This window comes from Crotalus tigris, unplaced genomic scaffold (assembly GCF_016545835.1).
Source record: "Crotalus tigris isolate CLP2741 ecotype Arizona unplaced genomic scaffold, ASM1654583v1 scf7180000024432.2438137, whole genome shotgun sequence".
Lineage (NCBI taxonomy): Eukaryota > Metazoa > Chordata > Lepidosauria > Squamata > Viperidae > Crotalus > Crotalus tigris.
Window position 1 is genome coordinate 186,935 of NW_024100599.1, and position 24,168 is coordinate 211,102.

At 35.6% G+C, this 24,168-nt stretch overlaps 1 protein-coding gene across 42 annotated transcripts in view; it reads left to right on the forward strand.

The window, feature by feature from the left end:
* Positions 1–24,168, forward strand: part of SORBS2 (sorbin and SH3 domain containing 2) — a 205,273-nt gene that overhangs the window by 149,704 nt on the left and 31,401 nt on the right. For 36 of the 42 annotated variants that reach the window (XM_039330701.1, XM_039330690.1, XM_039330687.1 and 33 more), the window contains 5 exons: positions 63–177; positions 12,391–12,474; positions 14,519–14,575; positions 18,610–18,659; positions 21,199–21,386. In XM_039330701.1, coding sequence (XP_039186635.1) covers positions 63–177; positions 12,391–12,474; positions 14,519–14,575; positions 18,610–18,659; positions 21,199–21,386 — 494 coding nt within the window. The remainder of the gene's footprint in view (positions 1–62; positions 178–12,390; positions 12,475–14,518; positions 14,576–18,609; positions 18,660–21,198; positions 21,387–24,168) is intronic. The other 6 variants (XM_039330706.1, XM_039330699.1, XM_039330712.1 and 3 more) reach the window with 2 other exon arrangements.

Genomic DNA, 24,168 nt, shown 5'->3' on the forward strand with positions numbered 1-24,168 from the left:
AGAAAACTTTGTGTTGCATGTATTGGATATTAGATCATTTGTCAATTTATTTTTATTTTTAGAAATGAGTGGGAGCCTCCTGATAGAAAAGTAGATACCCGCAAATTCCGTTCAGAACCAAGAAGCATTTTTGAATATGAGCCAGGAAAGTCTTCAATCCTTGAACATGAAAGACCAGTGAGTAAAGTTTATCCATTTTTATATATAATAAATAATTCAGTAAAACATTTATTCTTTAAATCTGACATGCTTTTGTTAAGTATAATAAGATGCTTTTAAGAATTACAAGCTGAGCATTTTGTTCAAGAGATTTCTTCCAGGAGCTTGATAACTATGAGCCTGCAGTGTATGTGATTTAACTCATGGTTGACTAAGGCTTGCCTTGATCTCTTGCAGCTCCATGCAACTGAAAGATCTCATTTGTCTTTAAGGCATTTTCTCATATCCAGGGCAAGAGAATGTCCTAAAGACTTATCCACACAACTTGTTGTTGAGTACCTGTTTTGCTTCTTCTGCCAAGTTGTCCATTAGTTTTCACAGGGGTTTTTTAGCATCCATAATAGCAGAGCCATTAAAGAAGGTCCCAGAAAGATGGTGGGTACCTGGTCTTGACTCAGGGATCACCAATAATAAGTAATAAATTACCTGCATCCCAAAAATAAATTCCTAATACTGGGTTCCTTTCTTAGAGAAAATGTTTAACCTAGAACAAAGAGGCAAAATTATTTTCCTTGGGTTAATACAGTATTTTTATTTTGGGGATTGGGGATTCAATAAAAATAAACATACACATTTATTTTGTTGCATAGATTATAATACTTACAAGCTTCTAGACCCAATGTGGAAATGAGTAGATTTTTTTCACTATCCTTGTAATTTCATCAGCACATAAAGCAGTAACATGAGAGCTGTTACACATGTGAATAAAATCTTTGTTCCAAAATCCACAAATATGATTTTGTTATTACTGGTATTTTATATATAATAGCACAGTGCAAACTAACAGATAACTAAAATTCTTCATTGGGATTTTTGAAAACTAGGCATTAAATTAATGAAAAGCATGTTTAATGTGGCTGCAATCTTATATCTCAACACTTATTGCTAACCATTCCAGTAACCCAAAGGGTATCTTTCACTATGTCTGCTCACAACTATTTAATTCATGGAGTAACTACTGTATGTTTATAGAAATATACATGCAGGCTGTTTGCATTGTGATTGCCACATCTTGATCTAAACAGACTGATTCTAATTCAATCAGTATGGTTTATGCTGCTTAATATGGAAGCAACAAGAATAGAATAGAATAGAATAGAATAGAATAGAATAGAATAGAATAGAATAGAATAGAATAGAATAGAATAGAATAGAATAGAATAGAATAGAGCTGGAAGGGACCTTGGAGGTCTTCTAGTCCAGCCCCCTGCTCAGGCAGGAGAACCTATATCATCTCAGACAAGTGACTATCTGGCCTCTTTTTAAAAATCTCCAGTGATGGAGCGCCCACAATTTCTGGTGGCAAGCTATTCCACTGGTTAATTGTCCTCACTATCAGGAAGTTTCTCCTTAATTCCAGGTTGCTTCTCTCTTTGATCAGTTTCCAACCATTGTTTTTTGTCCTGCCCTCTGGTGCTTTGGTGAATAACGTGACCCCCTCTTCTTTGTGGTAGCTCCTCAAATTGTTCCTAAATATTTTAATTGTAAAGTTAAATATATAGCATTTTGGAACTGCTTACTTTTAAACATGGTAAATATTATTCAGAAACCTTAGGTTTCTGGTTGTCTTGGTTGGTTTATATGCTAAATGTTGAAATGGATTATTAGTGTTATTATTATCTTATGATGTTACATTGTGATAGTAATATTTGAAGTTGTATTTTGTCATATTACATAGGCCATAAATTAGAATAGCCTTCCCTAACTTCGTATTCTTCAGATGCTAGATGACAATTCCTAACACAAATGGAGAGTGCTAGATCAGGAAAGATTATAGTTTATACACTGGCAACCTTCCTTTTTCTTAAGATATATTGTATCTATAATATGGGTTCTCTGAATTAGATTGTTTAAATAATCAGAGAAAGAAAACACTATCATAATCAAAGAACCATCAAGGAATATCACCACTGATTGATGATGCTATAATATATATATATGTAGGTCTTTGGTTGTTCGGGTTTTCTCCCGCGTAAAATTGGAAGTGTCTTGGCGACGTTTTGACGAAGTCCCATTCGTTATCTTCAGGCTGGTGTTTTCAGCTTCGTGCTTCGAGCAGCAATGTGTGGTCTTAGCCACCACACATCCACGCAAAAAACAAACCCAAAGCCACACCGATGATGAGGAACGACCACAAACCAGAAGCCAGACCACAGCTGCATCATTAGCCACTTTAAACCCCTCCAATCCATACATGAAGCAAACTGACACCCTCCATGAAGAGCAGGCATGACCACGAACGCGAAGCCAAAAAATAGCAAGGCAGCCCAAAATCTTAAACCCCTCTGCAACTCAGACTAACCTGAGCACAACCAAACAGAACACTCCCCCGCCAATCAGAGCACAGCCAAGCCCCTAACCATTCAGAACACACCTCCACCCAATCAGAACACAGCCAAGCTCCCACCCAATCAGTTCATACCCCCACTGGCAGTTAAAAGGAAGAAACAGCTAAGACCACACATTGCTGCTCGAAGCACGAAGCTGAAAACACCAGCCTGAAGATGTAGTTTCTCCATTGATTATCACTTTGGCTATCAGTTTGGAATAAATCGCTTTCAACATGTTTAAGAAATTCTCCCCAAAATCCCTGTATTCCAATTGATTAAATATAAAATCCCATTTCACATTATCGAATGCCTTTTGTGCATCAAGAAAGATTAGTCCCATTTGTTTTTCATTGTGAATTTCATAATATTCCAATACATCCAGTATGATCCTAACATTGTTTCTTATATATATATTTTGGGTAGAACACCATTTTGATCCAAATGTATGAATTTTACTAAGAATCTTTCAAGACGTTTAACCATTATGGCCATAAAAATTTTGTAGTCCGAATTTAATAATGAAATGGGTCTATAGTTTTTGATGTACGCCAAATCTGAATTGTCCTTGGGGATCAAAGTAATAATTGCATCTTCCCATGAGGTCGGAATTTTCGCATTCTTCAGAACCTCGTTGAATAGATCTATTAATATTGGACTTAGAGAATCTTGTATAATTTTGTATATTTCTATTGGTAAACCATCCGGACCTGGGGCTTTATTGTTTTTTTTTGTTTCTTAATTGCCTCAGATAGTTCCAAAGGTGTTATCTCTTTGTTTAACATATTTTTAATTTTTTTTGGGACTTTCGGTAGATCAGCTAATTGCAAGAATTTTAGTATATCATCCTTGTTCTTCCATTCTACATCTTTGTATAATTTCTTGTAAAACTTATAGGCCACATTTTCTTCCTTTCATTCTGATATACCATCTCTCCTTTTTCATTGTATAGTTTGCTAATCCTCTTTTTATCGTTGTGTTTCTTTATTCTGTAAGCCAACCATCTACCTGTTTTATTGGCATTTTCAAAAAAAAATTGTTTGGTACGTTTTATTTGTTGCCCCAGTTCTTCCTTTTCAATGATATTTATTTTATATTTGATTAAATCTATTTGCTGTTTCAGATCACGCCTTTGTGGTTCGTTTTGTAGATTTTCCTCAACCCTATTAAGTTCTTCTTCGAGATTTCTTTGATGTTGTATTTTAATTTTATTTTCCCTAGCCATATAAGCAATTGTGACACCTCTCATGTAGGCTTTGGCTGTATCCCATAAGTTTTGGGCATTTGTATCTTCCTTTTTATTCATCTGAAAGAATAGGCCCATTTGGTCTTCCAATTTCATTTTAAATTCTTTGAACCACCTGGAATATTTTCAGGGATAGTGGAAAGGTTTGCTTGGGTTTGATAGATGAGGCTTGGTATTCCCTATCTTTCTTTGTTTAATTCTAGGGAATTATTAGTGTCTTGTTCTTCTGAAAGAGAAGAGGAGACAGAGAGAGGGAAGGAGAGAGAGAGATGCAAATACACAGATATGCACAGATGCAAATCACTCAGGCACACTTATTCAAGACAGATTCTGAATCCAGTACTTCTTTGAGTTTAGCAAATCACAAGTTTTGTGCAAGAATGGGAATATTCCCTCATGCCATCAATCTGCTGAACAGCTAATTACACAGTACTGTCTTACATCTAAGGATATTTACCCATGTAATATGGCTGTATTACTATTAATCTTCTCATCTTTCTACTACCCTCTCCTATTAGTATCTTATGATTATACTATTTTGTTGTTTGAATGTACCCTGAGAGTTTATGCACCAGAGACAAATTCCAATCACACTTGGCCAATAAAGAATTCTATTCTGTTCTGTTCTATATTGACTTTCTGGAACACATGCTACATGAAATCAGGATTCTCATATCTGAACATACATACACACACACACACACACACACACACACACACACATACACACACACACACACCAGAAAGAAAGAAATAGCTATACAAAGAGAGGCCTCCAGCTTTTGCCAGCCACAACACAATATGCATAGAACTTAGTCTTATAGCCAGTGCTTTTTTTGTAAAAAAATAAAATTAAAAAAAAAAATTGCCGGAACTCACACACATCATACAACCCGCCTTGCCTACCCTACAAGGTTTATCTTTGTAGCTGAAAAAAAAAACCCTTCAATTTTTAGTGTATCTAAAAGACTAGGATTTTGTTCAAGGCAACTCTGGAAAATCCATCAAAAAAAGGTGCCGGAACCCTGCTCTGGTGCGTTCTATGACAAAAAAAAAAAAAAAAAAGCCCTGCTTATAGCTGACCTGCTGAGCCACTGAAACTCAGCAAACTGCAAACTTCCAAAGTTTCCTGTGTATTCTAGATTGCCCATGAGGGAGATATGCTGGCATAGGGTGCCAGAAAACCTTGACTCAACACTAGCCTGCTCAGTAATAGCCTAGCCACAAAAATGGAGACTCACTTGGCAAATGGATAGTGGGGTGTCTCAGTTTGTGTAAATGAGGTTTATAAAGACAAAGGGTTACTGTTGACCACCACTTTTCTATATCATGATTTATTGCATTAATTCTCTATTATGTAGTTCATCCTATGTAATGTTTAGAGAATATTAAGCACCTTCACGCCTCTTGTGATATTTAAACTAATGGTGGCAAAAGATCATGTCTAAGATCATAGTTCAAATAATATTTAGTTCCATGCAATTACAATTACATTTTCTACTTTTTAATATTGAATAAGATGTACTCATTCAGTAAAATTACTTAAGTTGATCTCAGCATTAACTTTCTGTGGGTTAGTTCACATGAGCATTTGAGAAACCAAACTTCATATCCAAAGCCAGCTAATCAAATGTTGGATGAGATGAGATTTTGGCATGGGTAATACAACTTTTCTTGGATTTAAATTCACAAACATTTGCATCAATTTACATTTCAGTGACCTCTGCTTGTGCCTCTATTAATCTTTAGAATCTGGGCTCTGTTTCAGTGGTAGAATCCAAACCAACTGAACTAAGCAGTTATTTTAATGATGTACAGGCTTTCCTGGGCTTAGAAATTTGGGGATTTGTTGCCCAGGATTATATTTATTGGAGTACAAAGAAGGTTGTTGTTGGCATTTCTGTGGTAGAATTTGTATAATATGATATAAGCCTTTTAAAAATGTTTTCAACTGCAAATAGTTCCCAGATGGAGAATAAACAGAATCAGATAATCAGTTGGGATTTTGTTCATTTTAAGAAACATTTTATGGTTATTTAAATTCAGGAAATATCACTTCCAGCAAGCAAAGTGAGATATAACCTTATGTCCTATTGGAAGTTAATATTATACTTAGTGCTTATCCTGCTAATATCAGTCCTGGCAATCTGACTCAAAATTATATGGGGAATTGTGCAAACGCTTATTGTTTTTCATGAAAAGCATCAAGAGGTTGTGAACTTAATCAGAAGAATAACAAAACATGCTAGCCAGATGTAAAGCCGTTTTCCCTCTGGCTATCATTCCAGCCAAAATATTCTCCCATCACTTTTCTAAATTAGAGGTAAGATATATATCCTCTAACTAATTTAACCTTCACCCAGAGATTCTTTCCGTTTTACTCAAATTAAGCTTGGGAGTACAGTTGCCACATTTTATTTAAGCTAAGCATTTTCCTATTATGAAAAGAATGGATATTTGTTGTAATAAATTATGATCTTACTACAGTATTTATGCTGTTCCCTGAATTGTTTTCTTTTTGACAATATTTAATCTATTAATAAAAGTAGAGAGTTTATTAGTCTCTGTTGTATAATATTAACTTCCTTTGCATTAAAATTATAGAGAGTATAATTGATTGTGGATTTTTTTGGCAAGTTAGTTGTGACACAGCATGAGTTGAAAAATTACTGGGAAAAATGTACAGCTGTTTTTTCCTGTAATGATCACTTTCTCACAGTTGTTGGAAGCTTCATTTTATATCACTCAATCAGTTCTGTTCTTTTATTATTCTGTTAATGTAGCAAAATAAAACTGTTCCATACTCCACAACTACATAATAGAGAATTAATGCAATAAATCATGATGTTTGAGATAAAAATGCAACTAGCAGCCTCAATCTCTTAATCATGCACTTTGCCATTTATTTGAAACAGAACTATAGGCATTTAGATAAATTATGAATATCAGGAAAAACTAGTATTATCTCCCTTAACTTCTCATTGATTTGCTCCAGAGATATTCTTGATTTTTTTCCATCATTTCAAATTCCCCTAGCATTTCATCACCATCTGCATTTTGTTGGCCTGCTAATTCTTTCACACATGCATATACACAACTACATTCATATACACACTACTTACAGATAGTGTTGCCTTAATGAAGGGAACAAAAATTTTTGATAACTGATCTGGATAAAATCGCTCTTCTTCATCTTTGTCCATTATTTCGGTCTTCATTATGGTTGCATATAAGAATATGTACAGCTATATAATGTACATTTCAACTATAGATAGTCCTCTACATACAACCGCAATTGAGCCCCAAATTTCTGTTGCTAAGCAAGAAAGTTAAATGAATTTTGCCCCATTTTATGAACTTTTTTGCTACAGTCAAGCGAATCTCTGCAGTTGTTAAATGAATCACACAATTATTAAGTGAATCCAGCTTCTCCTTGCTTGACCTTGCTTGTCAGAGGCCAGCTGTGAAGGTTACAAATGGTGATCACATGACCCCGGGATAGTGCAACTGTCCTAAAGTGATTGAATTTTGATCATGTGACCATGGGGGCCATAAGTGTGGAAAACAATCATAAATCATTTTTTCAGTGCTGTTGTAACAGTCACTAAATGAATGATTGTATGACAAGAACTACCTATTGTTAGTTTCTGTTGCTTAAATGTGAACAATGATAATACAGATATTATGTGATTAATTTTTTTCTTGTGAATCTGGAGAGAATGCCTGCCTCAATTTGGGACAGTTTGTGAGAACAACAGCATTTGTGATGTATATAGATTAGTTATGCCAGAAGAATGGATGAATCTTTATTCAATTCTGTGAATAGTAATCCATGTTTGTCACCATCATTATTTCTGGAAAATATAGGCATAGGGTTTTTTCAGGCATAACTCCACAAAAAACTTTGTAGAGTTGCTTTTCCCAAAGTAAAATAGCTTTCTAGAATGACCTTTCAGAAACGTGGATTGTAAATCCAAGAATTAGACCAACTTGGTAATTAATTTTATTTGTTATGAATACCTCCAATATATTTGGAGGTTATGAATATTTATAACAAAAACAGTCTGACTGAGCTTCATCTGGTGGTTTATTGTTATTATATTTGGTTTGCTTTCCTTTTTTCTGTATTGATGCAGACTAGATAGTCTAGCTCCCTTCATTTTTTTTATAAGATCAAAATACTTCTTTCATAAGACATTTGGATATTGTTGACAGATTATTCAAAAGTAGGAGCTTCTCTGACCCTCAACCTACATCTTATTAGTTTTACAACCCAAAGCCTCTTGCCTGTTCAGTTCAGATATCATCCTTGGTAGTCTCTCCTGTCAGTTATAGTAGATATGTAGGCTTTCCATTGTCTACTTCTAAAGGACAACCATTAACAATAAACAGATGAGGATGTCACCATTCCCAACCTGGAAACGTTCAGAAGCCATTAATCAGCAAATATTTGCTATAAAATATATATCTGCTCAAGTCAATGAGACACAGCTCCACCAGATACTGGCAGCTCACCCAGTGTTCTAATGCAGACTCCTTTACTTACAGACATTCCCAGTCTTGCTTTGCATTTGTGATCATTAGCAGGCAGTGCCTTTCCCACAAGCAAAGGTGTTTGGTGCTCCCTTCCTTAAATGGGCAGGACGCTGTTCAGGTTTCTGGTGATGGCCATTAAAGAAACAATGGGAGGAATAAAAATAACAGGCATATAAAATGAAAGTTAGAGACTTTTGACGAGGTTCACTAACTTTTCAGGGATTGAGAATATTAAGTTTTCATACCGGCACCTGGGCATACCAAACCACCTGGTTTGGTCTACCTAGGCTGCTGTTTTTGTCTTTGATCCACTATACCCGCAGCAGTTTTTCTTCTGTTGTATTTTTACTCTTGTAAGGGAAGAGCAGGGCCAAATCATGGCTCTTGCATTGTTTATATTATTCTGATTCTGTGTTTCCATGGCATTGTCTTTCAGACAGAAGAAAATCTGTTTAAAATAACTTCTTCTTCTCTTCCTCCTCCTCGTCCTCCTCCTCCTCCTTCTTCTTCCTCCTCCTCCTCCTCCAAAGGGACAGGAAATACTAGCATTCAGGAAGAATAAAACACTTCTAACACCTGCAGGGATTGTGTCAGCGATTGGCATTCCCATCAGTATTCAGGAAAATTATTAAGAAGACAAGAAAAAGAAAATAGTTATAAAGTCAGTCAGCAGTTGGGACAAAGTGAAATATCAGCTTTCCCTGCACTTTTGCCTGTGCATAAAATATAGGATGGAAGATGATAAGTATTTAGTATTTGTGCTGCTTCTAATATCAATCACATTGTCAGAACTTTCAATGTAAATTTTCTGTCTTGAAAAGTAAAGTTCAGCCTCAGTATTGTAAACTTATTTCTTCATGTAGCTCTCAAACCTACAAAAGGCTCAGAACACAGAACACCTGTTTCGGGCTGCCCTCTGCTGTCTACTTGGAGGAAAAAATAATACATGTCAAATGCTGGATTTTTATTTATTTATTATTTATAAAATTTATAGGTTGCCCATCTTACCTCAGGGTAACTCTGGACAGCTGACAATCATAAAAAATAAAACTGTATAAATTAAAAAACATAAATAAATTGACATAAAATCCAAAATACTACAGCCCAATGAATGATGGAGAGGGCGGGAGCAGGATGGGAAGAAGGTGGGATCTGTTGTTAATCAATCAACCACCTTCCACTGTGATGCTTCCCCATTGGAGCCCCAAAGTAACTGGCAGAGCCAACTCTTTAGGTCAGGAATGTTGGGGCCGGCTTCACACTGGGGGGGTAAGATGTTCCACAGAGCAGGTGCAACGACAGAGAAGGACCTTCACTTGGATCCCATCCACCGGAATAGTTGGACTGACAGGATCCGCAGCATGCCTCCTCTGCCAGCATTTTAATTTATATATTTAAAGATGCTCTTAAAGCACAGATACAGCTCACAATTTTAAATAACACACGTAAAGCCTGGCTGAAGATAAGGAACTGACTTTGCAGAAACTGCCTTTCAACTGCCATTACTTTCTTCACTGCTATGTTTTAATTATCAGCATTAAAACATAAAACATAGAATGATAGAGTTGTAAGAGACTTTGGAGGTCTTCTAGTCCAATCTCCTGCACATGGCGGGAGATCCTATATCATTCCGTATTTTCTTTGGACTTGATGGGATGGATACACATGATCATAGAAAGAATAGCAGAATAACAAAACAGAATAATAGAGCTGGAAGGGACACAAGAGGTCCTCAAGTCCAACCCCACACTCAAACAGGAAGCCCTACACCATTTCAGACAAATAGCTACCTAATCTCTTCTTAAAAACCTCCAATTTCTGGAGGCAAGTTATTCCACTGGTTAATTGTTATCATTGTTAGAAAATTTCTTCTTAATTCTAGGTTGCTTCTTTCCTTGATTAATTTCTATCCATTGCTTCATGTCCTGCCTTCAGGTGCTTTAGAGAATAGGTTGACCCCTTCTTCTCTGTGGCAGCCCCTCAAATATTGGAAGACCGATAACATGTCACCCCTAGTCCCTATTTTCAGTATACAGTATGCAATTCCAGCAAACCTTCTTCATATGTTTTAGTCTCCAGCCCCCTAAACATCTCTGTTGCTCTTCTCTGCACTCTTTCTAGAGTCTCAATATCTTTTTTATATTGTGAGGATTAAAACTGGATGCAATATTCCAAGTGTGGTCTTATCAAGGCATTACAAAGTGGTACTAACACTTCATGTGATCCTGATTCTATCCATCTGTTAATGCAGTCTAAGATTGCTTTATCTTTTTTGATGGCTGCAGCACACTGCTGGCTCACATTTAAGTGGTTGTCCACTAGGACTCCTAGATTTCTCTCGCAGTTACTGCTATTGAGCCAAGTTCCACTTATTTTATACTCATGCATTTGTTTTTTCTTGTTTAAATGTAAAATCTTACTTTTTTCACCACTGAATTTCATTTTTTTGGGATAGGGCCCAGTGTTCAAGTCTATCCAGAGCCTTCTGAATCTTGAATTTATCTTCTGGGGCATTAACTATTCCTGCCAGCTTGGGGCTGTCTACAAATTTGATGAGTTCCTGTTCTCTTCCCTCATCTGAATTTTATGAAGATGTGGAAGAGTACTGGGCCTAAGATAGAACCTTGGAGTGTCCCACTGCTTATTTCCTCCATTTAGATGTAGTTCCATTAAGGACTACATATTGAGTGTGGTTTGGCAGACAGCTACAAATCCATCTGGTAGTGATGCTGTCTATCCCACATTTTTGTAACTTATCAAGAAATAGATTGTGATCTAATTTGTCAAATGCCTTACTGAAATCTAAGCATATTACATTTCATTGGTCACTAATTTAATCACTTTGTCAAAGAATTAAATAAGATTTGTTTGGCATGATCTGTTTTTGACAAGCCCATGTTGGCTTCTGGTTATAACTTTGCTTGCTTCTAGGTGTTCACAGATCTTGATTATCTTTTCCAGGATCTTCCTAGGCATTGATGTCAAGCTGATTGGTCTGCAGTTACTTGAATCCAATTTTTCCTCTTTTGGAAGATGAGAAACACATCAGCTCTTTTCCAGTCCTCTGGTAGTTCCCCAGTGTTCCAGGATCTTTGAAAGATGTAGTTCAGTGGTTCCGAGATCACATATGCCAGTTCCTTCAGAGCTCTGGGATGTAATCCATCCTTAGAGGCCAGTCAAAGAATTGGAGACATGATATTTAATTGGCAATAAGAGTGATAGTGGTACATAGATATTATTTAGCATTACATACTTCCTCCATGAGGGGAATCAATCTGAGTGAGGTTTGAAATATTATCCATTATATTATCCATTCATTCTAATCTCTGATATGTTGGATAGTAAATTAGTTCTGACATACATTTATAAGGGAACTCCTAATGGATATCTAGGTTTATTTTCAATTTTTAAATGGTTTCTAGGCCTTAATGGAATGATTATCAGCTGGTTATCCGTGATCATATATATGGCTCTTCTCTTTCCATCCTGGTTTTTACAAGTACACAGAATAACTTTCTACATGGAGAACCATCAATATTGCATAGATATTCTTTTAAAAAAACTTTGGCTGAAGCTTTAGAGATGTTTGAGCTATGTGCTTGGCTTTAAAATGTAGAATTAACACACTTTTCTTGGGTGGCTCAAGTAGTGCTCCAAATCATGCCCATCTAACTATCACCGGTAGTCTAACACTTGCTAAACAGATACTAAAAAAACCACTTTTTAAAAAAATGAGAATATTTTAATACTCATATATGATAATAAACTTATAAAAGTTACAAGAATTGCAATGTGTGTGTGTGTATACAGTATTGCATTTTTTGTACTATGTGCATGATGCATCACAACTATTTGGAGGCTAGACCAAAAGGAAGAATTCAGTCAGTGTGTGACAACTCTCAGATCTCTTTTCACCATGAACCCTCCTTTCTTCATTTCTGTATTTTTGTTTCTTTCCTTCCTCTTATGTATGTTTAATGTTAGTGCATTGCCAGAGTGACATCCTGACACTTTCATCAGTATGTGCCTTTTCCTTCCCTTTTTCCTTCACAACTGTTCCAGACTGATCGCATAAATCCAGATGACATAGATTTAGAAAATGAACCCTGGTATAAGTTCTTTTCAGAACTGGAGTTTGGACGTCCGGTAAGTGAGGCTAGAATACTAATATATCAGTTTTAGGGATTTTGACCAATTCACACATTTCTAGTTAAAAAAATGCTTAGATTCTGAAAGTGCATCTATTCAAAATAGAATAATTACTGCAATTATATTTGAAGTATATGCTTTTTATGTTGCAGTTATCATATATACAGTAAATTTATGTAAATTCCATTGGTGAGGTGGAAAGAAACCTATAGGAATGCTTAAGAATAGTCAATAAAGTGGATCCCTAATAAACTCTTTTTTACGTGTTTGCTGATAGAGCTTTTTAAGTTGACAAGAAATTGATAATAATTATTTGGATTCAGTGTGTTTAAGCCATTTATAAAAAGCTAGACAAATGTACCCTGTATTATTAGCTTTCATCTAATTTAGATTAAACAGAATAATTATTACTATAAAGCAAAAAGTTATATGGCGCAAAAACATTGAAAGAGAATATTTCCTAACTGAAAAGAAACGTTTTGTTTTTGTTTTCTTTTTGTATTATCAAGCATCAGTCCTCTGCTCTGGCAATTTTTCTAAATATAAATAGAATACACAATGCCATCTGTGGATTTTGCAGCCTCCACAGCCATTTGGAATACTGTACAACTGCCTTCTGCTTCTGTAATGGCATTGCTGTTATGAGGTGTGATGGAAACTATTAGCACCACAAATGTGCAAGTTTTTGATGGAAGTTAATCATAAGCTGCCCAGGTTTGAGGGCAAAACTATGAAACAGCCCTGCTGCTAGAAGGCTAAATTCTGCATATCAGAATTTTTACCATACTGAACTTAGGTGCTCCTCAGGCCTATGGAAGATACCATAAGACCAGCTTTTGGTGACATTTTCAATAATGTCCAAAATAATGCCTACAATAACCAGACTATCTTGGATTTCGAAAGTTGTGGAATTTCTTCTTGTGATTTATAATCATAACACAAGAGAAACCCTCCATCATCCTTCAGTTTTTTTCCATCTATCACCAATGAATAATACAAGAATCTCACACAAATTTAGCTTTCTTGGTTTTAAAGAAAAAGAATTCAATCAGAACAACATGGAAAAATATGAAAGCTCACTTAGGAACCCTACCAAAAGAAATAAATGCCTGTTTCTCACAAATGAAAGATAACTGAAAAGGCATTAATGACTTGTCTTCCAGCAATGTCATTGTTAATTATCCACCAAAGAACCTTATTTCCCAAAAGCTACTGCTTCCTCTGCAACAACCATCTCAGTGGGACCTAGGAAAGCCAAACTAGACATTATGGTAAATTCAGCCTCTCCTGGAAATCATAGCAATGTTCTGCCTTGCACTTTTTTGTGTCCTCACTGATTACAATTACAAATCTATACCTGCCCACTTCATATAAATAGCTTCCATGTGTCAGGAAGATGATATCTGTACATTTACTTTGGCCTCTGGATCTCAGTGTATTTTGGACCCTAAATCCCCATCTCAATTTGCTATATTGAAGGAACTTTATTTTCTAGCAGCCTAATCTAACTATACTAGTGCTTGTTTCTGATCTTAAAGAGAGCTGTTTATTACAGTTCATTCTGTGACTTGAAATACAATCCATCATGAGTGCTTTCATTCCAAAGCCAACTTCTGTTCAGGTCTAACCCAGCGAAGAAGACAATCAGAATAGCAAAACTTGGATTGTATCCATAATTTCACAGAAAACATTAGCCTCATTCAAACCACAGCAGAGCCTCAAACAGGATTAGATCATTTTATTCTCTCTTTTTTTCTCCCATCATTCTTCCATCTTTCCCAATTGGGAAAGAGTTATATTTTCCTTTAGTTTTTTCACCTGCAGCTTTACTAACAACAGTGGAAGATTTATTAAAAACAATTGATTAACTACTATCACATATTCTTTATCCCAGACTGATCCTCTCATTTTGTTGCATTTTTACCACTCTTGTAATCTGTCAACACTCAGTTTCTAACTATGTCACTTCTCCACATGTTTCACTCCTTGCTGCCATTGATTCTCCTCCATTTCATCTCGCAATTCTACTTATATGATGCAGCCTCCTAAAAAGCTTTTGGATTATGTTCAAGACAATCCTCCAGGTTTTTCCAAAGAGGTAAATCAGCATGTTTCTTCAATAGATGGTTAAAATTTGGGGACAACATAAATATTGAATTTAATTACAGGATATTCTGTTCACTTGCATACTATCCTGCAAAACTCATTCAAATAATACAGTTATAACTTCATAATCCCATAAATATGAAATGTCTTTCAATGAAAACATCCTAACAATACTTTCCTTATTTATTTATTTACAGAACTTATATTATCATCTCATATAATAATACTAGATAGCTTGCAACGATCAATAAAAAGAAGAGCAAACTCCAAGCTAATCACAAGGCTTTGCCTAAGGCAGGGTTGTCAAACTGCCGGCCCACAGGCCGGATGCATCATGCACAGGGCATACCCACCCTGGCTATGCAAAGGCAAAAAAGTCACAATACGTCACGTGATGTGAGAGCAAGTTTGACACCCTTGGCCTAGGGAAACACTTTTTAACATAAAGAATATGACAGTTGCCTTGTTGAACAAGACAATTTGGGATCAAAAAAACTCATTCCCGTAACCATTTGACAATAAACATTGCTGCTGCACCAGGAGATGGGAAATGGGAGGAAAATGACAAATGATAGTTATTATTCTGCTATTTGAACAGTAAACTGATGGGAATTAGGAGAGTGAATTACTAATTCCAAAAAGGCTTAATATTGATTTAGGATCCAAAATCGATATTTAATGTGGGTTGCTCCTCGCCCTTCCCCCTGGCAATCTTGTTTTAGTTTATTTATATTGTTATTTTTGACCTTTTAAGCCTCCCAGAGTTATCCTGGATAGTCATAGAAATTTTAAAAAATTGAATAAATAGTTCAAGACCATTACATCTACAAAAAATAAAAACTTACTTAAATCCTGAACATCAGAACAAAGAAGTCAGCATTTCTCAAATCTTTATGGGTTTTTTTAAGTTTGGATGCTTTGATTATTATGTCATCAGTTTAACTTGTTCTGCTTAAAAACTCAACATTCTTAAAGCAGCAGAAACCAAATCAATTTTCTTTAATAATGCTACACAATTTCCTTTTGCTTACCAAGAAGTGAAAATAATAGATGTGTTAAGTCTCCAACTGGTTTCATATACCTGTAGAATAATAAAACCTTCAGCATAGATTTAGATAGTGAACAAACTCTTAAGCCATATTGGCCTTCTTTCAATGAGTTACTTCCTTATAGACTATGTTCTTTAGGCTCTCCAGCTGCGTGTCTGTAATTAACTAACAGAGCAAAACATGCACCTTTATTGAGTGGTTGAAGGAATTAAAAGCAATCTTCAGAATATATCTTTCTGCCATTTCCTATCCATGAAAATTTGCAACCTGATGATGCCCATTCTCTCTGCCTAAAACCAATCTTTTCTACTGGGCATCCCTCAAGCATTTCACAAAGATTTCCAAGAGGCTGGTGCTTATATAATAGGGCAATAGGGAAAAAATAATGACTTTCCATTTCAGTTTCTATCCCATTTAATACAAGCTTTTATCATATGGACTCTTTAGGTAAATTGCAGTCTTCAAAGAATGAAGATTCTCTATGTTAACAGGCCTAATAATATGCATAATAGTCTTTTTAATAAAGTACTAAGTTGAAATTATTTTCGTGAGTTCAGTCTTCTTAAAGGTTTGTGCCCAAATTCTTTAATAGTTGATTTTGCCTTGTTAAAGGTTTATTATATATATTATATATTTCTGAAATCCCAGTCTGGCCAATATTTATCTGAATGCTACAATTTGAATACAGAATCACATTTTCATACAGGTGTCCCTCAGCTTACAATCACAATTGGGACCAGAACTACTGCTGTTGCTAACTGATGCAGTTGTTAAGTAAGTCAACCTGTGACTGCACCCAATTTTAAAACCATTTTTGTTGTAATTGTGAAGCACATCACCATAGTTCTTAAGCAAATCATGCAGTCATTAAATGAATCTGGTTTTCCCCATTGGCTTTGCTTTTTTGTAACCCCAGGATGCTGCAACTGTTATAAGCCGCCCGGGGTCACTGTATGACTGGGAGGGGCAGCACAAAAAATTAATAAATAAATAAATCTGGTTACCCAAATTGTGCCCAAATTGTGGTTATGTGACTGGGAATGCTGTGATGGTCATGTGTGTGAGGACTGGTTGCAAGTTGTTTTTTTCAGAGTCATAAGAACTTTGATAATTAAACAAATGATCATAGGTTGAGGACTATCTGTGCATCTTCTACAAATACCATTTGCAGAGTAATGCTGAGTAAAGTCCAAACTAGAGCCAACCTGATAGGCAAAGGATACTGCCAGTTCAAGTGGCAGAGGTTAATTTGCAGGCTCCTAAACGTTCCTTTTCAATAGAAAGAGGGATTCTTACATCCTTAAACTTGCCTGCCTTAGATGCAATAATGGACATTCTGCTAACCCAAGCATTTGTCTGTCTGTACTACTTCTAAAGGTAATATATTAAAATCACCTTTGCCTCACACAAAGTGACCTAAACTACCCCAAGAAGAAATAATATTTGATGGGAAATTAAATTTGTATGTCAAGAAATAACGAGGTTAAGGGTTTGTTTTTGAATATCAACATGGGTTCTGTACCTAGGAAAGAACTGTAGCTCAGTTCTAGAGTGCAAGTTTTGTACTAAGAAGTTTAATTCTTGGCTCCTCCAATTAATAGGAGCAGGTAACACGTGATGGGAGGGGAAGCAGCCTGGAGAATTATTGTTAGCCCCAGAGGACAAGATCAGAATACAGTTCATCAACTTTCAAAGTAAAATTCCAGTGGTTTTCTGCACAAATGCAATGTAATACTGGTAGGAGGTTGTAATGCAATTCAAAACAATGTTTTTTTATATTCTTTTTCCCACAATGCTTTTGCTTTTCCAAAAAGATCAGTAATTCAGAGTATGTAATTGCAACTGCAGTTTCTCAAGTCATCTCTGAAATTTCATGACCTGAATATAAAATAAATGTACTATTAATTGGACAGGTGATTTATGTATTTGATAAGCTGTACCTGGGATGAGGTTCTTCTTTTTCCAACTCCTGCTGGTTATACAGGTAGTCCTCATTTAATAGTGTCAATTAGGATCAGGAGCTCCATCGCTATGCAATATGGTTGTAAAGTGTGACATCACATGACTGCAGCAACTTACAATGGCATTTGGGGTAATTCCAGTTGTGGTTGTTAAACAAATCCCACATGGTCATTAGGTGTGACATCTTGAGATTCCCAATTGCAGCCTCCTGTTAGCTTCCCTGTTGACTTTGTTTATAAAGATGCTGGCAGTGAAGATCACAAATGACGATCATGTGACCATGGGATGTTGTAATTACGAGTCAAGTGCCAAGAGCCAGTTGCCAAATCACGATTGCCTGAATGAAGGGATGCTGCAGCAGCCGCAACCACAAGGACCAGTCATAAGTCTCTTCATCTCATCATAACTGCAACAAGTTGCTGAATTAAACTACCTCTAGTAATATATATGTCTATTTCCAGCTCAAGCCTTAAGATCTGCTAAGATACTAAATTAAAAATAGTTGTTGTTAAACTTTGAATTTATATTGACAAGTTTAAAGTATTTGTATTCTCAAATAATCACTTTAATATTACTCCTGTGCCAAAACAAAATCTTTATGTTGGGATGACCAAACTGTGTGCTTAACATGAAGTTTAAAAAGTCAGCAAATGGCAGTGTATGCTATACAGTAGGTGTTTAAGCTATGCTTACAGAGAATTTCCACCTTGATTTGATTTTAATATTGTGGCAAGTAATACCTCTTGATTTTTAATTACTTTTTTTCATTGTTGCAGTTTGCAATATTCAGTCAATATAAGGATATAAGATTTAATTTGAGAAACTAATGGAAAAAAATACTGAAGAAATTATCTCCAATACTAAAAACAGCATTTGAAATTAGTTCAAAAGCTACACAACTTTTAATTATATTGTTAATAATACTAATGATTGTGAGAGTCTTCAATCAATCAATATAATGTTTTGTTGTGAATATTTTTGAAATTCAATTTAAGATGCTTGCTTATTTCTGCAGACATCTTTATACTACAGTCCAACAGACAGACACGTGGATAGACCTTCTAGGTAAGAAAAATCAAATCTATAAATACAAGTAGAAAGGAGGAAGCTCCTTCAAATTATGAAAAAAACTCTTGCTTATCCTTAGTACAGTTCTTGATTATATGCTTGGATTTCTTTTCCTACATAAAGATAATTAAATATCCCTTTTTAGATTTAAGCACAGTATCGATTGAAGTTTTCCTGCAAATATTTTCTCCTTTACAGCTCCTGTAATTTCCTTGTGCCATTTTCTCCTTGAATTAAGCATAATTTGTCCGTATGTGCTACATACAGCAGTATTTTTCAACCTTATCAACTTCTAGACATGTAGACTTCAACTCCCCAAATTCCCCAACCAGTCTTAAAGTAGCAATATGAATCTTAATTTGCTTCTTTATGTAAATGTGTCATCATATATCTTCCACACATACCACCTAGCCGTACAAAATTAAAACAAAAAAGCAAATTTTCTCAACCAGCCAGAGATGGTAGTATAGTAGTTAAGTCCAATGGATCTCCCAGAATTAATGGGATTTTGCTTTAATTTTTAATAACAAAAAGTTAACAAGAAAAGGTATTCAAAGTAAAGACTTTGTGCAGGAATTTATGGTCAGTGTAACATTCCAGGTTTTAGAAATGTCAAACTAGAAATAAAAAGCTACAATTAAATACACCTATAAATTATGATGGTAATGTATTTGTATGAACTTGAATGCAACTAAATGTCATTAATCAAGATATATATTTTGATGCAGCCTTTTTCAACCTGTTATCTTGCAAATATGTTAGGATTATAACTCACAGTTCCAGGAATCTTGGTCTTTTCATTTGTGCGTGTATGGAGGTGTAAAGCAGAATAAAGTAAAATATGATAACATTCAGAAATCCTAATTTATAATCCAGGTAAATTGGTAGAAAGGGTTCAAATGTATAAAAGAGATTTATGAATCCATATTAACTTTGATTTTCTCAGTTCAAGGGAGGGAGGGAGGGAAGGAAAAGGAAGGAAGGAAGGAAGGAAGGAAGGAAGGAAGGAAGGAAGGAAGGAAGGAAGGAAGGAAGGAAGGAAGGAAGGAAGGAAGGAAGGAAGGAGTATATGTAGCTGTAGAAAAAATATTCATGTCACACTTTGGATGTATTATTTTTCTACAAACACATACCCATGTTGACCTAAAGCAGGCAAAATCCATAATTATGGTTTAAGAAGGTACTATTCTTCCATCTTTCTCAAATGCCATATTTTTTTTAATTGTCTGACAGAGGAAAGTATAGAACTTCTACATATAAAATGCCATTTATCTCTGCTGTCAATGACCATATGTTTTTATATTGGTCTGGCTGAAATGATTTTCTAGTGTTGCTTTGAAATAAAGTATTATATATACATATATATACTGATTTTAAATGTTTTATATGTTCCATTTTTATTTTAAACAGTGGCATAAACATTTTTATATAACCAAATAGGATAGTTAAACTGTGGAGTAATAGCTAAATTTTCTGTCTCAACATAGCTTTGTCTTAGGATTTTGTTACCCTTCTACCCTTACTGTTTATTATTTTAAAATAATATTGCAACAGAACAAATGTTGCATTTTTGTATTCTTGAATGGGTGTTGTAGTTTTGGAAATTGTAGAGAAGATTTCCAAGTGGACATGAATAAGACATCAAGATACACTACTTGGCCACCTCATAAGGAAAGCAAATAATAGAACCTTTCCCTTCGTCCCAAACAATCTGACAAACATGTTATTTCCATTAGGGGGGAAAATTAAAACAAGGTAGAAGAAAAAAGAAGGGAAAACATTTTAATGCAGCATTGGTTCTTGGCATCTAGTATATGTGAAATTTTTGACATAGCTAAATGTCTTATTTAATTTGACTTTAAGTATTGGTACTGTGAGGGTGCGATGGCTCAGCAGTTAAAGACACTGAGCTTGTCAACTGGAAAACTGACAGCCCAGGTTTGAGACCACCATGGTAGCGCAGTGGTTAGAATGCAGCATAATTCTGCCAACTGCTAGGAATTTGATCCTGACTAACACAAAGTTGACTCAGCCTTCCACCCTTCCAAGGTCAGTAAATTGAGAACCCAGATTGTGGGGGGCAATATGCTGACTTTGTAAACCACTTAGGAAGGGCTGTAAAGCACTATGAAGCAGTATATAAGTCTGAGTGCTATTATTATTGTCACGCAACGGGGTGAGCTCCCATTCCTTGCCCCAGTCCCTGCCTACCTAGCAGTTTGAAAGCATGCAAATGTGAGTAGAGTAATAGGTACCACTTTGGTGGAAAGGTAAGAGCGTTCGATGCACCTTTAGCATATAGCCATGCTGGCCACATGACCACGGAAAATGTCTTTGGACAACACTGGCTCCCTTGGCCAAGAAATGGAGATAAGCGCCTCACCCTAGAATCAGACACAACTGGATAGGGAAGCCTTTGCCTTTTTATTGGTACTGTATCCAGTTATGCTAGCAGTGGTTAATGAGCTTAACTATTTGCTGACTTCTAAGGAGACATTTTAGACATGTCTTACTACATTATTATTTTCTTTCCCAGTTCTGCAAGTACTTCAAGTGATTACAGAAAACGAAGGAAGTCAGAGCCTACAGTAACTCAGCAGAAAGTCCACCCTGATCAGAATGTAAATCGATACACTCTTGGTCGTACAGATACGCAGAGCACCTATTCAACCCTTAGGAAGCCTGTTACAACCTCTTCTCCATCTTCTCCATCAAGAGCAAAAGGTAATAAATGAGCACAAACATAAATAAACAGGAATAATTGTTCATGAATTCCAAAACAATGTGGATGGATTTCAAATGCTGCTAGACAATCAAAATTCACCAATCCAATTTGCATAGAAGGAATAGAAATCCAGTATTTGCATTCATATTAATCTCCTAATGTGATATGTCAGAAAGTCATCATATGAAGACTTTTGTAGCCTTTTCTTTTTTAAAAAAAACTGATTAAAATCTTTATAAAAAAAAACTTTGAAGTTGATTCATCAGACAAGGAAAAGACAGGGATTGGTAGCATTTTCTTCCCAGATATAATATTATCTTTTAAAATGTGGTTGTCATACATCACTAATCAAGACATAAATCATAAGCATAAATCTGTCCAAATGAAATGCAATCTGCATATCTCTTAATGTTCGATAAATGAATTGTCCCTTTTTAATAACTGAATAGGAAACTGAATTATTGTTTTAGCAAACATTTATGGGGAGTGAAGTTTTAATGCAGGTTTTCTATCTCTGCATTCAATAAGAGCTTTTTTTCTGCCATATTCCATTTCTGCAATTCTTCCCTGTTTCATACAGGTGCTAATATTTCCTGTTTATTATTACTGTATAGCAGCTGAAGTATTTCGTATGATGGCTCCCAGCTCTGCAATGCCACCATAATGATTCAAAATTTTACATTGAAAAGGCAGCCATGTACCATTTACCCAATTGGAATATGACTTTTTTTCCCCACAAATAATAACTCAGGGATGTCTGCAGGATATGATTTTTTAAAAAACCAAGATAACTGTAACAGTACAATTGAAGCTCCATCTGGATTTTTAGGCGTGTCACTTAATTTTGCCTCACCACAAGTTGCCTTCTTGACTTTTTGGACCAGGCACTGTGGACATTCCAATAATTAACTATGAGTTGGGGAAGGGAGAATAAAGATTATCTTAGAGTTGCTAAGAAGAACAGACAAGAGTATTGAATATAACAAATGGGTGAAGAATAGTCACTGTGTGGAGAGGCTGTTTGCCTGTGAAGTTAGTCTTTCTTGTAATACCTAAAATAAACTCCTTTATTTTTTTCTTACTGTCCTTATTATGTACTTTTACTTGTCCCAATTTCATTCAGCTATCCTTCCCTTTAATTCATTTATATTCTATTTTTTGCCTTTCCTTCCTATTTCCTCTTTTTTTTCTTTTTTGCTATTTATGTTGGAAAGAGGAGAAGGTTGTAGATATACACTCATGTACACTTTATGGTAAAAGAAGAAACAGAAGAAACAGTTGCAATATGTATATGAAGGGTCCGTTAATTTTATAAATCGGGTCTTTGGATATAATATTCAGTCAAATATAAATTTAGCTTTATTGCTCTGGATCAGCCTTTTTTGGAGTGTAGCTTCTGGCAGATATCTGTATACATATGCCTAAGGGTGTATGCATGTGTGTGCACGCATGTGTGCATGTTCAGGAATTTGTATACAGGTGTGTCATTTGCATTCATTATTGGAGCAATCTCCAATATAGGTTTCAACCAAAGTTGACAACCCTTGATTGAAAAAGTGGAAAAGCTGGGCATTGCACATGATTTTTGTATGTATTTATGATTCTTTTTTAAGAAAACTTCTCTACCCTTGAATTATCTTCCTTTTGGGTTAAAGTGGTAGATGGTTCTTCTCTGAATTAAAAAAAAAAAATTCCTTTTCACCCCTAGAGGTAAAATTTCAGGTTCTTTACCGCGGGCTTGGGAGTTTGATCCTTCTGCCCAGTATCTTAGCTCTTACTAGCACTGCACTCTTCTGGACAGAGAGCTCTAACGTCATTCCTGGGATCTGTTGGAGTCACCCTCCCAGCTTAGGAGTCATAGCCCCAAGTCCTTCCTTCCTCCTATTCCTACCTATTGGTGGTACTGTAGGAATATATGCAAGTAGACCTTGAATTATAACCATTCATTTAGTGACCATTTGAAGTTAATGGTACTGGTAATGGTACTGAATGATACTGAAAAAAGTGACTTACTGTATGACCAGTTTTCATTATGACCATTGCAGCATCCCCATGGTCACATGATAAAAAATTTGGGCACTTGGCAGCCAGCATGTATTTATGACAGTGGACTGTCCTGGGGTCATGTGATCACCATTTGTTACCTTCCCAGTTGGTTTCTGACAAGCAAAGCTAATGGGAGAATCTGGATTCACTTACAACTGCAGTTATTCTCTTAACAATTATGGCAAAAAAGGTGGCGGTTCACTTAACAACTGCCTTGCTTAGAAATGGAAATTTTGGCCTGAGTTGTAATCGTAAGTCGAGGAATATGTATGTGTGTGTGTGTGTATACACACACATACACGCACACGCACACACACACACACACATAAATATCATATAGTTAATATCTCAATGTCCCAATATCTTCCACTGAAAATCAGGAGCCTCTGCATTTTCTGCTTTAATGTTTATCATTGTTAACAGGGTTTATTTGTGTAAGTGTTACTACTTATTTATATAAAAAGCAGTCTAAAATCCGAGGCATTTAAAATACTTTCTTCTAATGATTATTTAACTGCAGGTCAATTTAACGTTTAATATACAGTATTTCTAGTTTTAATACTTTGGGGTACAGAATTAGTAATCAGTATTAGTACTTGGCTAATTGTTTGTATATATTTGTAACATTTTCTATACCGTATTGTAGAATCTCAGTGTTAATGCTTGGGCAAATAGCAATTCTGTTTCGTTCCGTTCTGCTGGAAACAATCTAATCCAGGCAATGGGTTCTAGAAA